The 15,838-nt window shown below is 40.2% G+C and overlaps 2 protein-coding genes across 2 annotated transcripts in view; one reads left to right on the forward strand and one right to left on the reverse strand.

Annotated features, from left to right (window-relative positions):
* Positions 1–3,468: 3,468 nt before the first annotated feature.
* On the reverse strand, positions 3,469–8,147 carry ICMT (isoprenylcysteine carboxyl methyltransferase). The gene is made up of 5 exons (XM_053452189.1): positions 7,934–8,147; positions 6,026–6,114; positions 5,592–5,761; positions 4,519–4,736; positions 3,469–3,651 (listed from the first exon to the last, which is right to left on the reverse strand). Exons 1-5 carry the CDS (start codon positions 8,144–8,146, stop codon positions 3,469–3,471), a joined length of 873 nt encoding a protein of 290 aa, XP_053308164.1. The 5' UTR covers position 8,147.
* A 2,991-nt stretch (positions 8,148–11,138) lies between these two features.
* HES3 (hes family bHLH transcription factor 3) overlaps positions 11,139–15,838 on the forward strand; it is a 5,917-nt gene continuing 1,217 nt past the window's right edge. The window contains exons 1-3 of the mRNA XM_053452416.1: positions 11,139–11,339; positions 15,316–15,411; positions 15,636–15,717. Of these exons, the coding sequence (XP_053308391.1) occupies positions 11,139–11,339; positions 15,316–15,411; positions 15,636–15,717 (379 nt within the window). The remainder of the gene's footprint in view (positions 11,340–15,315; positions 15,412–15,635; positions 15,718–15,838) is intronic.

The raw sequence follows: 15,838 nt of genomic DNA on the forward strand, positions 1-15,838 counted from the left end.
ATTCGGATGTGGATGTATAATAAGCATTATTTACAGGAGCCCTGATTTTGGTACCAAATGAGCCACGTCAGTCCCCCCTAGAGAGGGCATCAATCCAGGTCTAATATAACCTCTGACACCTTCAGAAGGGTGAGAATAAGAGAAGGGGGCGCATGACAGCAGGGTACATAACCAGACAGGATTTATCTTATAATAATTAGCTCCAATGTGACACAAAGATTTCCTAATAGACCGAGAGCTGGAGAAATCCAACGTACTATAAATCAGGCGAGAAACGTATCACTTCTTAATGAATCACCATTTTCACGCATAACCGTTCTATTTTACTATTCAATCAACACTATTTGCTGTAGGACACCCAATCTAGAATATAATATATGTACCGTTTATTATTATTATTAGCATTGTGTCATTATTATATGAATGTTCTTTTGCCAAATAAAATATCCAATTCAGTCTGTCCAGCTTTTTAATAGGAGGGCAACAAAATATTTTAGTAGGTAAGAACCTTATAGAAATTAGTGAGTGGGGTTGCCGGAACGTGAAATCGTATTCCTATGTTCCATGTTCATGTGTTCTATGACGTTATGGGGGAAAGAGGTATCAGAAGACAGATCTCCCCTGCTTATTCTGTCCACCCCATCAGGACAGGCTGTTAAAAAAGAAAGGCCTAAACCCATCAAGTCCAAACCGTCTACCTGTCCTTCAGGTAGGGTAAAGAAAAAAACCTAAGAAATTAAGCTATTTTTCAAATTTTGACCTAATCTTTTGGGGAAAAATTCCTTCTCGACTCCAAAAGCCAATCAGATTTTTCCTTGGACCAGGAAGCTCTAAAATATTAATGTTTGTTCTTTTATAGCCCTGTATGTTCAGCTCTTCAAAAAAAACTAGACCCTTTTTGAAGGCATCAGTCGTATCCAATAGAACCTTCTCTCTTGGCAGTGGATTCCGTACCTTTATTGCCCTCACTGTAAAGAATCCCTTGCTGTGTTGTGTATGAAATCTTCGCTCTTCCCGTCTCAGAGGGTGACCTCTTGCTCTTAGTACATTACTGTTAATGAACAGGTCACTGGAGAAGAGCTCTTTATATCGGCCCCGCACATATTTATACAACGTTATATCTCCTGTATATACGTTGCACCTCTTTAAAACCTTTTTACCAACAAGGATACAAAAACCAGAAAAATCAATTAAAAAACAAGCTCAGTATATAAACAATACAATGGAAATTGGAGGAAAAAAATGAGCCGTTCTAAAGGGTTATAAAAATATAATAAAGTTGTTTATTTCACAGATATTGTGTAAATGCACATCTTTACAGTCGTAAAGTCCGTTAGCATTTTACAGATCATTCAATACGTTGCCGGATGTACAAACTTTATACAGAAAAAAAAACTGTTACTGAAAAATACATGGATTAACCCTGAAAGTGCTATGACTGTATAACAGCGAGGTGACATTAAATACTTCTAAATTCACGCAGGTCGCAGATGCAGATCCTGGGATGTTTCAGCTGTTGCACTGCAATTCCCATCATCCATAGGAATGTTAGTCGAAAACAATCGTGTTAACCATTGCTTTCTTGACCCTGTTTTCGGTGATTATGCTACTGGATCTAGCTCCCGCTCTTAACAGAACCATTTAACATGTGGAGACAGACAATAGCTAGATACCTTTTTCTTTTCCCCTATAGCAAAATCACAAAATAAATTAAAAATAAAAATGATCCATTTCTCAGGTTTTTTTTTTTTTTTACAAGGCATCTGTAAGAACAAAACAGATCTTCTCTACTAAATGGTTTATTTTAAGCAGTTACAAAACTAAAAATAAGTGTATATATTCACAAGAACATTTGAAATATATTTGATTGTAATAGTTTTTATGCCTAAGCAGAACAGTTATATTCGCACAGACTCCCATCATCCTCAGGGAGGCAGCAATTGAACCTATTGTGGTCCAACGAACCCCAGCTTCAAAGACCTACCCAAATAACGATTGACGCTAACCATTTATTCTGATCTTTGGTCTCAACAAACGGAGTATTACTTTAACTCATCCATCTTCTACCCATAAGCCATATTTCGCCCAAGACCAAGAACCGCTAATAAAAATAAGCACATTCACCAAAACTGATGATTTTTTGTATTTCTTAATTCTAAATTACAGACAAAGAAAATCTCTCGGGTTCCTTCTGTTTACTGCGGTTCTGATAAATCAGTAGAAAGTTGCATTTGAATCTTTTAGGGTAAAAACTCACATAACCTAGAGCTTGGACCTTTTGTCTTTCTTCCTCTTCATTTCAAGAATGCAGTTCTTATGAAATATACAGATTTCTCCAGGCCTCAATACAAACTGAAACCTGTCGTCCTACCGTATATTTCCTATAACCCATGAATCCGATTAATCGCGGACTGTAACGTAGCAACTGGACAAAAACATCTCTTATTCTTAAAGAAAGTGCAGCTTTTTGGATGACATAATTCAGTAATATTGCTAACTATAAACACAGTGAAAGAAAACAGATCCTTTAAAAGGTTAAGAACCCACATGTAATTATTCTCCATTGTGACAGTGTTTAACCCCTTAATGACCAAGCCTGTACATATACGGGCGCAAAATGCATTGTTTTCAATGGGTTTAGGGACCGCCCATTGTCCTTAAGGGGTTAAGTACTTTTCTGGTAGAACAATTACATGAACTCCCGTTCGAGATCGATTTTCACAACAGTTGTCAAAATCTGCCAATTTTTTTTTTTAAATTCCACCCAATAAGGTACATTTAGCAACAGTGACAGAATTGACTGCTTTCTTGCAGGGTTCATTTGATTATTGTGTCGGAATTCAGTTTAAATCCTAATGGAGGCCACAATAACCCAAAAGAACAAATAAATTCCAACAAAATAAATTAAAATATTAGTGCTGAATCTATCGCATTCACCACCAAAATCTGCCTCCCGTGGATCGGATACTATAAGGGTTGATATTGCTGCGTTACTGGGCAGCCTGGAATAATAATAAAAAAAAATAGTTATTTCTGCTACCAGGTTTAGCATTTTATTTTGTTTTTAGAATTTTTTTTTATATACATGCATATAAATACTATAGAAATAAGAATATACGCTACCATTATTGACCAGGTAATTATATATATATTTATAAAAATGTCTTCTAGAAAAGTGATTCAAATCAAGCGTTTGCTGCGAGGTATTGAGATCGTTTACCCCCGTTTCTGTCCAATGAACTGTACTGGACGTGTAAAGGGATCGATGGCCAATCGCGATTCAGTGTGGAACGTATCAGTGAAGCTGCTCTTTGTGTATCGCACCCCTTAGGAGCTGTTAATCAGTCCACTTAACGAGAGGACAGTTCTAAAAGACCCCCCCCCCCGTCTTCTCCGCTGCAGGTTAGAAGAACAAGGGGAGTATTCCGAGTCCGTAGAAACACGGCACCACGGGCTGAATTCATTCTCTTAGGGCTCCACTTTCACTCCTTTTATGAAGGGGAGGCCCGTGGGAACTTTCCGCTTGTATTCCAAATACTGTTCTCCAAAAAAGTGAATCAGAGAATATTCTTCTTCCTCCACTCTCTCTCGAAAGAATCTCCAGGACGCGAGCGTGTATCCCACTAAACAGATCGGATTACACAGTAAAATCTGGAAAAGACAACAAAAGAATAACAGAGTTTTTAAACATTATATATATATATATATATATATATATATATATATATATATATATATATATATATATATATATATATATATATATAGTAATGTTCAAAAGTTTGGGGTCACTGAGCTGTTTTCATGGAAAACAAGGACATTTCTGGCTGTCACATAATTACAAAAGGGTTTTCTATTTTTTACCATCAATTAGCCTTTTAAACTTCAACTTGGATCAGCGAACACAACGTGCCATTGGAACACAGGAGTGATGGGAGTGATAAAGGGTTGTTGGAACACAGGAGTGATGGGAGTGATAAAGGGCCATTGGAACACAGGAGTGATGGGAGTGATAAAGGGCCATTGGAACACAGGAGTGATAAAGGGCCATCGGAACCCAGGAGTGATGGGAGTGATAAAGGGCCATTGGAACACAGGAGTGATGGGAGTGATAAAGGGCCATTGGAACACAGGAGTGATGGGAGTGATAAAGGGCCATTGGAACACAGGAGTGATGGGAGTGATAAAGGGCCATCGGAACACAGAAGTGTTGGGAGTGCTGACACACAAGGCATGTGGACACTGTAGTAATACTAAAGAAGAAACTGATTTAACTATACATTATCCTGGGCCAAGCAAGCTCTTCCTAAAGCATATGCTTCATAATGTATAGGGAAGTAAAGGGGGGATTATTCACTAAAGGGAGGGGTGCGGCATGTAGATCTTGGCTAGCCCTTAAATTAATAAATCTCACAGCAATCTAAAAACTTCAAAAAAGCACTTATATACGGCAACACGCGTCTCTTTACATTACCGGCAACGAGCAGATGTGAAATCCCATTAGATCTGTAACAGTACCTGAGTTCCGATGCTCCAGTAAAACCAGCCGACATATGATGGATGTCTGAACCAGGAATACACGCCGGATGTTACCAGAGTGTGCGAGTCGGATTTCTCATTCTGTACGATGTGATTGAAATTGGAGCCGGCCGTGAGCATCGCACACTTCCGAAGCAATTCCCCGAAGAGCACCATTATCAATCCGATAACACTCAGCCACGTGATCTGCTTCAGGTCTACATTACCAAAGAAAAGACGAGAGGGAGGGAGACAGACGGGATATTATTTCTTCCACTTGATAGAAGACATTTTAAAGGCCATGATCAGAACGACTATTATGAAAACATGATTAAAACAAAAACAGATATGAAATCCTACACATGTACTGTGCGCATGGAGAGCATTAATCTGCGAAATGACCACATGAGCACTAAAAGTGGAACGCGTATAAGTGCCATTGCAGGGCATATTTAAGTGGAAAAACTAAACGGGAAAAAAGAAAAGTGCAAAGTACAAATGAAAAAAAAAAAAGGCAATTCTAGCACTCAAACTCCCATGTAAGTGAATTTGCCCCCACACACCACAAACATGTGGAGGGACCCTGATTTCCCGATACCAGGGGGCTCTTAACCCCTTAATGACAAAACCCGTACATGTACGGGCTCAAAATGCATTGTTTTCAATGGGTTTAGGGACCGCCCATTGTCCTTAAGGGGTTAAATTATACCCCGTGCGGACCCCAGAGTACCAAGCTCTCCCCCGCTCACAGGTACTCCGTCGCTGCATATAATCCAGCAGAGCTGGAAATGTATGTAGATGTAGGATACGACTAACTAGCAATCCTAATGACATTTTACCTACGAGTAAGCAGCTAGTGGGATTTGTCCAACCCTGAATATCATCTACACTCCGCAGATACGGCAGCCATTCTTACACCCACCACAGACATGTGTGTCTGCCATCAAAGCATTAATTGATCTCGGTTATAACTCCCAAGCAGTGATTCAATTAAATTGGTAGAACAAGAGGAAGAAAACATCAGGGTATGCAAATCAATTAGGATATAAACATTATTATTACACATTACAAACCTGGGAAGAGTATTCTCTCTATGGTAAATTCTACCCAAGAGGAGACAGCAGCCAGGGTGTACTCCAAGCTGTGATTAAGGAGGTAGGAGTCCAACGACAGACTTTTGGGATTGTTCAGCGCCGTTACCAAATATTCAGAGTAATGGAAGAAGGACAGGGAGCACATGTACCTGGAAACAAGCAGAGGGTTACTTATAAACTACTAGGCATCTAACTGCATGAGAAACCCTGACCTGTAACCACATATACTCAGGAGAGGCAGATAGCATGCAATATATTAATATATTATATATTAACTTATTATACGTGATGGCCACACAGAGGACCCGCATCGGGTGTTCCAACTGTCTGGAAATCAATGCACAATTAGTACGTTTCTGTCTGGGTTTGTCTTGGCTGCCAATGACGTAAAAACATTTTTCTTTACTGCTTACCATCCAAAGTGTTTCCATGGTGACTGAGTAACACTCAGGAGCAGACCACATCCAAAGGCAAAGCCCAAGAAGGCACCCCTAATGGCTACCTGGAATAAAAAGAGGGAAATGTAACTTTAGTATGTCAGAAACAATTAAACAGATGCAGAGATAATCTGGAATCAGTAGTAGTAGTAGTGGTGGTGGTGGTAGTAGGGCACTTGGCCTAGACAGGTCAACACTGGCCCAATCGGACATGGAAAATTATACATGGCTACTCGTTTTGATGGTTAGTTAGGACATGCTGCAATAGTCATTTACAGCATTAACCCCGTCTGTGCTGGATTTCTGATCCAACAAATTCAGAGTAACCCCAAACTTTTGACCGGCAGAATATAAGTGGCTTTCATAAGCCTCTCCGCCAACACTTTACCTGCCCTGGTACCCAGGCCGCTAACAATCATAAAATGTAACCCAATAAGAAGACAAGAACCCAACCAGGGTTCTAAGGCAGCTATCATGCAAATACATCTAGAACAATATAATCGGAAAGCATGAATAACCCAAACCTCAGGACCACGTGATGAAAGCGACTAAAATAGCACAATGCTTAGATAAGCTCTTAAATCCTCTTAATCGCCACAAAATTTTTTTTAACTGACTGGTTAATGTTAATGTCTTTGAAAAAATGAACGTACATAAAAGGCACCGATATTCTAGCGCATGTTCGAAAGGTTCTGCATTGTAACTGATATAACAATGTATTTTCTGCGATACAATCTCCATTCAATCAGCTTTTGCTTCCTGTAAGCAGCGCGTCCTGTAAAAGCCTATTAAATAAAATAGCGCAAATCCCTTAACCCGCTTCCCGTGTGCCAGCCCAGCCGGGGATACGATCGCCGGAAAAACAAATAACCTCAAAGACATATTTGCTGCTTCCTATAGAGAAGGTGTCCTCGGAACAAAACAATAACAATTACAGCATAAAAAGGTTATTATACAGATTACTGCATAAAAAACACTCAGACTGCTTGGGTCTCATCAAAAAAAGCCATTAATAGACAAGACCCTTTTTTCGTTGGCTTCACTTTTGTTTTAATAGAACTAACAGATTCCATAGCGCTGAACGAGGAGTTTAGACAGTTTAAAGAACCTAAAGCAGAAGGCTGGGAGAGTTTATTATACAGAGAGATGTTCTGCGGCTGCCTCCTCCCGGCTACTCATCATATACCGTCTGACATGGAAAGGCAGGGCGATGGCGGTGACCTTCCACGACTGTCAGACGCCTCTTCAGCCGACGTGAAAGGAAAAGGGCCGCTCTATAAAGATTAACTCCGATAATAGCATTGGCCAAATGTAACGGCGGCCCATTTGCTACACGACGTGGCTTAAAGTACAAAGGAATTAGCAACACACAGTGGGCTGGCGTGGGTGACAACGTATGATCCTGCGAGAAATAACATACTGCAGACCCTACAATAACCATATTATATCACTTCATATATGTCACATGACTCCGTTAAACAGGGAAACATACACAAGATGTCTGTAGCAGTGAAATGACTTTTATGCAGCCACACAGTATAAAGCTTAGTAGAAACATAGAACGTGACGGCAGATCAGACCCATTAGACCCATCGCGTCTCTGGTCTCGTCTTAGATTCAGGAGCAGTATGCCTATACCATGCATGTCTAAATCCCCTCATTGGATTAACATCTACCTCATCTGCTGGGAGATTAATCCACTCATCTACCCCACTGCCAGTTAAGTGTCCTTACATCACATTAAATGCCTTTATATATCTCCTTATAAGCACCCCCTGTAAATGTGATATATGATCACACAGTATGTGGCTGTAACAGGACAGGGTTATGGGGCCATGCATTAGGGACAGTCACACATGTGCTCCAGCTCCACACATCATGTACCTGATACAGCCGAGCCCGGTAGACGAGCAGCAGAAAGCCATTCACAGCCGCCACGAACAGAACTAACGCTATCCTGCCCGGTGTGGCAGTCAGGAGGGTCTGGTCGGGCCCTGTAAACCGGCTCGTTAACAACGGCAGGAAGATGACCAAGGCGCCCAGAAAAAAGCTGAACAGGCTCACTCTGCCCTCCTGCACCAGCCTCACGCCTGCCATGTTGGAGGAGGCAAAGCGGAAGCCCCGAGGCAACTTCCGGTAGGCTTGGTAGACAGACTTGGGTGGAGACCGTCTGTCGTTGCTAGGGCGACACCTGCTGGACACACTGTGTAATATGTAATATGTACATCATTTACTGTGAATATGGAAAAAATGGACATTGTATTATATTTATTCATTCATTTATATACTTCGCTGGCTTTTCCTGTTTAAGTGAGAGGAAAATATCTGTAATGGCCGTAAAAAGCCATGGAAAAAAATCCTCTGAGATTACGCACAAATAATCAACTCTGCCATAAAGTGAGGTGCTTGCATTTCATCCCGGTGAATTAACCATTCATTACCAGTGACCAACACCAAAAGCCTGTCCCGCATGGTTAAACCTGTTAGATGAAATCTCAATATGCGGGACAACTTGTAGCTCTTCTGACCGTTGATGAGGTTTATTTCAGGAGAGCCCTGCCAGATGTAGCCCTTCATACTAATAATAAGTAATAAGGAGATGAAACACAAATGTCCGTTTCCTAGAAATATATGCCCCGGTGAAACTTTCACTGAAAGTCTGTTTCCATGGTCGGTTACCTCAAACGTGTCGAGTAGTAGAATAAACTGTAAAACAAAGCAGGAATTCAGCGCATACCCAACAAACACCATTCAAACAAAACCTATAAATATTGGTAAATAAACACTGTACGATCATTTATCGCTTCACCCCCCACTGTACCCCAAGTTCGGAGAGTCCTATCTAATTTTTATGGCTATATTGCTTACCAAGGATCAGAATCAGTGGGACTGCACCGGATTCTAACCCAAAATATGGACCGTGGAACTTGGGTTCTAGTGTAGTGTAGTCCAGAACACTTGTTATGTTACAATTAATTATAGTTAAGATGAGATGATATGTTTTATCCATAATTAGGAAAGACACAATTTTTAAACTAACTATTTTAATGTCACCGTGGTGATTCTGCAATACAAATGTTGAAACTAAACTATCCGAAATGCCCAGGGAACGGATTTCTATCCAAGGGAATCACTATAACTTATTGAAATCCGAAGACAAACAATGAACTTCCATCTTACTATTTTTAATCGATTTTTCTATAAATTATTTACATAGGAAAATATCACAAGTCAATAATAATAAAAAAGAAATAATATGTAACATTATCCCTTCCTTTTAAATGGAATTCCGATGGAAACCTTTATGTATTGGTAAACTTTTCTTAACAAAAATTTCCAGAAATGTTCTCCAATATTGGAACCTTCTTGGCGATTATGTATCTTCTTCTTCTTCTTCGTCTTCTTCCTGAAGACTCACACAATTCCCCAGTTCCATTTCACAGAGAGGGGGGGGCTTTTTATTTATTTTGCCTGTTTAACACAGAGAATCCCTCTAGTGTGTTTGAAGAGCAGAAGAAAGAAGGGGGTAGAACGTAGACAGGTAAATGAAAGGAGATGAGTCACCAGCCCAGCTTAACAAAAACCACTCTGAGAGCACTGATTCCATTTTCCAGATGGATGGTATTTGTTTTTGAAGTGGAGTTGTGTCAGCCGCAGAATGTAAAAAGAATTCTAAATTACTCCAGGAAGACAATGTCCCCAAAACCTACACACTTGTCTCTCAAAGAGTGCGGGGAAGAATTCACAGAGCAGTGTGGGAAGCGTCACAGGGAAGGGAGATAAAAAGGCTGAACGCTCATGTATGGCGGGGTTCAGAAAGCTGACAATAACCGGTGGGTCAGGAGGCCATGGGAGACTATACCAAACTTTCCGAGTCACCGAGGGAGGATCCGGTGCCCAGAAGACATTTTTCATGAATACTTTTGAACTTTACGTCTGGCAATGGTTAAAATAAAATAGAAAAACATTCTAAAGAGACATAACATTCTAAAGTCCGGTTTCATTGTTTTATATATTTTTTCCACTTGGTAAAAATCAGTTAAGAGTACTTTAGGGTTTTATGGCATCCAATGCCTTTGCGTGTGGTGTTGTAGGACGTCTACCTTGTTCCAGTCTGCTGGATAAACACATTAGGCCATTATTTTTCCATCTTCTAGTAAACAATTGAATGTATCAGCAGCCTTGCCAACGTTCTAATGCAGCTAAATAATGTCACGAGTGGGTAGAGTTGTCAGTTCATGGTTCATCGGTGTTGAGGCGTCACTTCTTATCATAAGCTATCCAAATAATGGTGTCATGAACCTCCCGCAGAATGGGCAGCTCAGCAATGCAGAGCATTTCTAGAAACATCCAGCCAGTGGGGCTATGTCAATCAGGAGAATTAGTACATAATCCATAAACCTTCTTCTTCCTACGGCACCATCACTATTGGGCTTTTTCATTAAAGAGCGAGTTCCTCTAGGAAGAAGAGCTGAGCTGGCCTTGTATAAAGCAATAGTTCAATGGGTAAGGAGACTTTGGACAAATCTCGTTTAGTTAACTATACATTATACAGGGCCAGCCGAGGTCTTCCTGCAGCAGAAGTTCATTGGGGTTGGGCCTTCGTAATGTATAGTGAAGTCAAGGAGCTGAAACTGAACTCTCCTGTCATCTCGCCCTTTAGCGAATAAACCTTGGAGAGCTTAAATCAAGGCAGCTAATTTTAGAGATCTACACCAAAAGAAGGTCGGTGTTCCCTGGTGGGATATGGACAGATTTATTGATTCCAGCAGGCATGCTGCCCCTTTAAATCGTGGAACAAAAACACGATTGCTGATACACAATGTCACTGTACAGTATATCACACTTTATTAAGTGCTCAAAGAAAACAATCTATATTACAATCCTTCCTTTAAATAGTGCCATAAGAAAGCACACTTTTTTTGTGTTTCATTGGATTGTTAGTTGGTATTACTCCAATTACTCCCAGAATTTATCATTTTCCGTATTATAGTCACAGGGGTCACAACTGCAGCCAGGCCCGTCGACCCCTGCTGAGACAAGCTTTTTGGGGACAAAAATGGCAAAGATAAGCTGTTTGGGGACAAAAATGGCACAGACAAGCTGTTTGGTGGAAAAAGATTGCCAAGGCAGACTGTTTGAGAGGACATATGGCACATACACGCTGTTTGGAGGCACAGAGAAGCTTTTTGGGGACAAAGTTGGCACAGTAAAGCTGTACTGGGACACAGCTGGGACATACAAGCTGTTTAGAGGCACAGACAAGATGTTTGGGGGCAAAGATGGCACCGTGGGACATGATGCTTGGAGAAGTCGGTTTCTAGTTACGCCCCTGACTGGAACTATCTATTGCACATGGATCAACCACTCAAATGGTTAAACATCTTATACAATAAGACCATTCTGCCGCTTTAATATTAGGAAAATTAAGCTGTTTCATTCACAGCTAAGAAAGATAAAATCCATAATAGTCTGACCTGAAAATAGCACAAAGTTTTATCAACCGGACCATTAACGAGCCATCTCTTCAGGTCATTTGCACGAATACAGAAAGCCTTCTGACCAGTAAGAGAAATACATGTAACACAATGGGAAACTCTTTGTTTTAATGTTATCAAATTTGCACCATACTTTGTGCTTATAAAGGAGTCTTTGTTTTCATTTTAGTTCGGATTCTATTGACTTGTTGTCCAATCTGTAGCGGAGAAAGCCCTCGGCAGGTTAATTGCCGGCAGTATACCGCTTTGAAGTACACTAAAAGCCTCGTCCATTATCGCCTCCTTCAAAGCCCTAAAGCTCCTCTTAATTCTGCATCACTAAAGAGGCAAATCGTACACTCATGCATACCTTATGGCTGACGTCCAGTAACACATACTGCTCCTCTACTTACCTTTCCGCAACTTCTAAAGGAGGGAAGAGGCAGATGGTTTGTACTGTACTCTCTGTAAAAAATACGGCGTAAATATAAAATCTACTGATGAAGTAAATAGCTTTCTGCTGAAAACAAATAAAAACCAGAGTATTGGAGACAAAATATAATTAATCAATCTATCTATCTATCTATCTATCTATCTATCTATCTATCTATCTATCTATCTATCTATCTAGCAATCTATCTATCTATCTATCTATCTATCTATCTATCTATCTATCTATCTATCTATCTATCTATCCATCTATCTATCTATCTATCTATCTATCTATCCATCTATCTATCTATCTATCTATCTATCTATCTATCTATCTATCTATCTATCTATCTATTTCTATCTATCCATCTATCTATCCATCTATCTATATCTTTATACCGTATATATATATATATATATATATAATAATTTATCCATATTATGTTATGCCAAAAGTAATTTAGAAGCCACAGATGTAAGAATAATGGGGAAAGAAACATAGAACCTGATAAAAGATAAGACCCATTCCCCCCCCCGTCTAGTCTTTTTCCTGCTGTAAAGACTCAAACCTTAATCAGTCGTTGGTCTCGTCTTAGATTCAGGAGCCATATGCCTGTCCCATGCATGTTTAATACCCTCACTGTATTACCCCCTACCACTTCTGCTGGGAGGCTGTTCAACTTCCACCCTTTCAGACCAACAGCAGTAGCACAGAGGTTACAAAATCTAGGTCTCCTACCCAAAAGTTTTCAACCCTGCTTTGGTTCCTGGGTTCACTTTCCTTAGGGGCAGTTCTGAAGTACTAAATGAATACAAGCCAACTTGGCCCGGACTGGCGATCTGGCTCACTAGGCGAATGCCTGGTGCGCTGGTGGCCAATTGTACCATACACACTTACCCAATTTTGCCACTCGATCCTGCTGTCCTGCCATGCTCTACCCCTGTCTCACTTTTCGGGACGGAGGTAGAGCTCGGTTGGCCAGTGAGATTTGGTCTTAAAGTGCCAGGGTCATCAGGAAATCACCAGTCTAACTCTGAAGTCACCCATTACTGTTTTTATCATAAACTGTTACAAAAAATAATAATTGGATCATTTCCTGTGCTTTTAGCCTCTTTCTTTTTGGTTAAAATTTTAATAAAACAATTTAAAAAAATATCTATGTATTTATAGCTAGATTGACTACAAATTGCTAATTTCACAACTCGTCTTCTGATTATTTTTAACTTGTTTTTGGACTTGAGGTCGGACGTCTAGTTCTCATCTTCTGGGTTGGGTCATCGCTCTCGTCATGGTCAAGACGTTCCGTTACACCTTCCGCCATTTGCCTATGAGAAAAATGCAACAGAAAAAAAACAATCTAGAATCCACATTAAATATTCTTATTCCGGCCTTGGTAGAACGGGGCAAATCTCAAACACAAAGTCAGCACTTAAAAGAACAATGCGGATTGTGTCTGTAGTCTCGGCGAGGTTTGAAGCGTGGAGAATGGTCAGTCCGCCTCCTTCTCCATGCTCTCCTAAGAGATTCGACACACTTTGCTACAAAGGGCCGAGCAACTCCTGGGAACAGGTCCAGCATCCGATAAATTAGCGTTCCCAGCGCATAGCTAAACGCTCAAAAACTCCAAATTATATGAAAACAAAGATATTCAGAGATATTTTAGAACATTAACACTACGGCCGTTGTCTGAGCCACGGTGACGGACCCATTACGGGGAGACAATTCTATTAGGAACTGCACTGATAGATACTTTTAATCATTTAATAATTGAGCGTATTGGGTAAAATTTATATTATAAACCCTTGGAATTAGGAGTTAACTTTGTCCAACCAACATTCCCATGTGTAGTCTACATCTTAAAATACAAAGAACATATTAGAGCCCGGACGTATGCTCCATACAAGTCATCATCGTGTTATTTATTATATATATATAGATATATTTTTTATTGCGCTTTAAGCCAATTATTCAGGGCCACCAATGACTTTTGGACTTTGCACAATTTCTTTCTATTTTTTTTTGTTTTTGGTATTCATTCCCTTGGCGTTATAAATATTCTGATATTTTTATTGTTCTGATGAAGCTGTTATTGGGGGGGATTTAATTACAAAAAAGCATGAAGGGAAACTACAAAAGGGTGGTTGAGGGAATTAGTAGCATAAAATTGTGATTTTGTTACAGGATAAGGCGCTTTGGTTAAAAAAAAAATTCTAAAAGGAAGCGGAGCAGGAATGAGCAAAGCGGCGATTGAATGAATGGGACGGCCACCCAATGGCTCTTTCTATTCACGCAAACCATGACCAGGCGCATTAACTGCAATTTTACGGAGGATTTTTTAACTAATCCCCATTTCTCACCACAAGCCTCTGTTCCGAATACATGCGTCATACAACTCCTTTAAATATGTTTTGGAAAATACATTACTCTAGGAAGCATGGGGGGGGGTTAAAGAATAATATGGGAAGGTTATAGATTGTATGTTAACAAGAAGAATAAAAAAAACAGCCCTGGTCTCGTCTTAGATCCAGGATAGCTTTTTACCTACCCCATGCAGGTTTACATTTCATCACTTAGCCTTTTCCACTTCTGCTATGAAGTTGTTCCCTTTATCCACCCCCCTCTCGGTAAAGTAATGCTTGCCTATAGTCCTAAATTGGCCAGAAGAGTCCTAAGAACCAGGCTTGGTCCTGACAGTCTCCAGATTCTTGGGGATTTTTGTCTATTATACATGTACGATGCTCTTGCACTATAAAAGAAGGAGACACGGTGGGGCAAAATGCCCGCGATGGCATGTAAAATGTATGGACCTGTCTAAGATATCTCACTGCCATCCAGGTACGGTCAGGTGTCTTGGCATGGGGATGGGGGATGTTGGCAAGTATGTTCTGGCACACAGTGCAACCTACACACAGCCTACTCATCTGCCATATCCCTTCATCTATTATATCTAAATTAAGCCGGATTTCACCATCTCCCTCTGGATTGTAAAATATGCCCCAATGCTGTAGTACAGAATATACGTCTTAACGCGCGTGTCCTGTATCCCATGTTGTAAAGATGCCAAGTTTGTAAGAGAAGCAATGACAGTCTGCTTTGTACAGTAATGTTAGTTTCTGCATGAAAGGACAAAAAAAGGCTTCTTTTTTTCTTCTGGGCAATACATTAAACCAGAGGCTCGTATTCAAATGCAAAGAGGTCCCTGGATAAAGCCAGGAACCTGAAGCTAGCCCTGTATTGTGTGTAGCGGCGGCTTCGGCAGGAATGAGGGGCTTTACGAAGGCAAGTTATCTGTTGCATGTTACCCAACGTTTCACAGATTACACGTTTACATGCGCTAACCTAATGCATCCTTCCAGATATCTAAGCCAGTGATGGAGAAGAAAAGGAGAACCAGAATTAATAACTCTCTGGAGCAGCTGAAAACCTTGCTGGAGAAACATTATTCCTACAACGTGAGTAGACACAGCAGTCCAAAAGTGTTATAAAGTATCAACGACTGGTCTTAGCGGAAGGCGATTCTTTGTTGGAAATTGGGGTCTAAATATCTTCTGATCATGTCGATTGACTTACCTGTGCTCAAGCACGGTTTTGTAGTCATGGAACTTAGCCGTGATTTCCAATGTAGACTGATCAGATGCAACATTCAATGTAGTTTTGATTCTGATTTTCTTCCTAGGTGAGAAAAAGGAAGCTAGAAAAAGCAGATATCTTGGAACTTACAGTGAAATACATTGAGTTGCTGCAGAATGTCAGACAAGGTGAGTCATTTGACTACAAACAGCCAAGACAATGCAGGAGGCTATAGAATAATGATTATTATTATTATTATTAATGTCACTGCCTAAGAAATATAACTTTATGTGTCTATCTATCTATCTA

This window comes from Spea bombifrons, chromosome 12 (assembly GCF_027358695.1).
Source record: "Spea bombifrons isolate aSpeBom1 chromosome 12, aSpeBom1.2.pri, whole genome shotgun sequence".
Classification (NCBI taxonomy): domain Eukaryota; kingdom Metazoa; phylum Chordata; class Amphibia; order Anura; family Pelobatidae; genus Spea; species Spea bombifrons.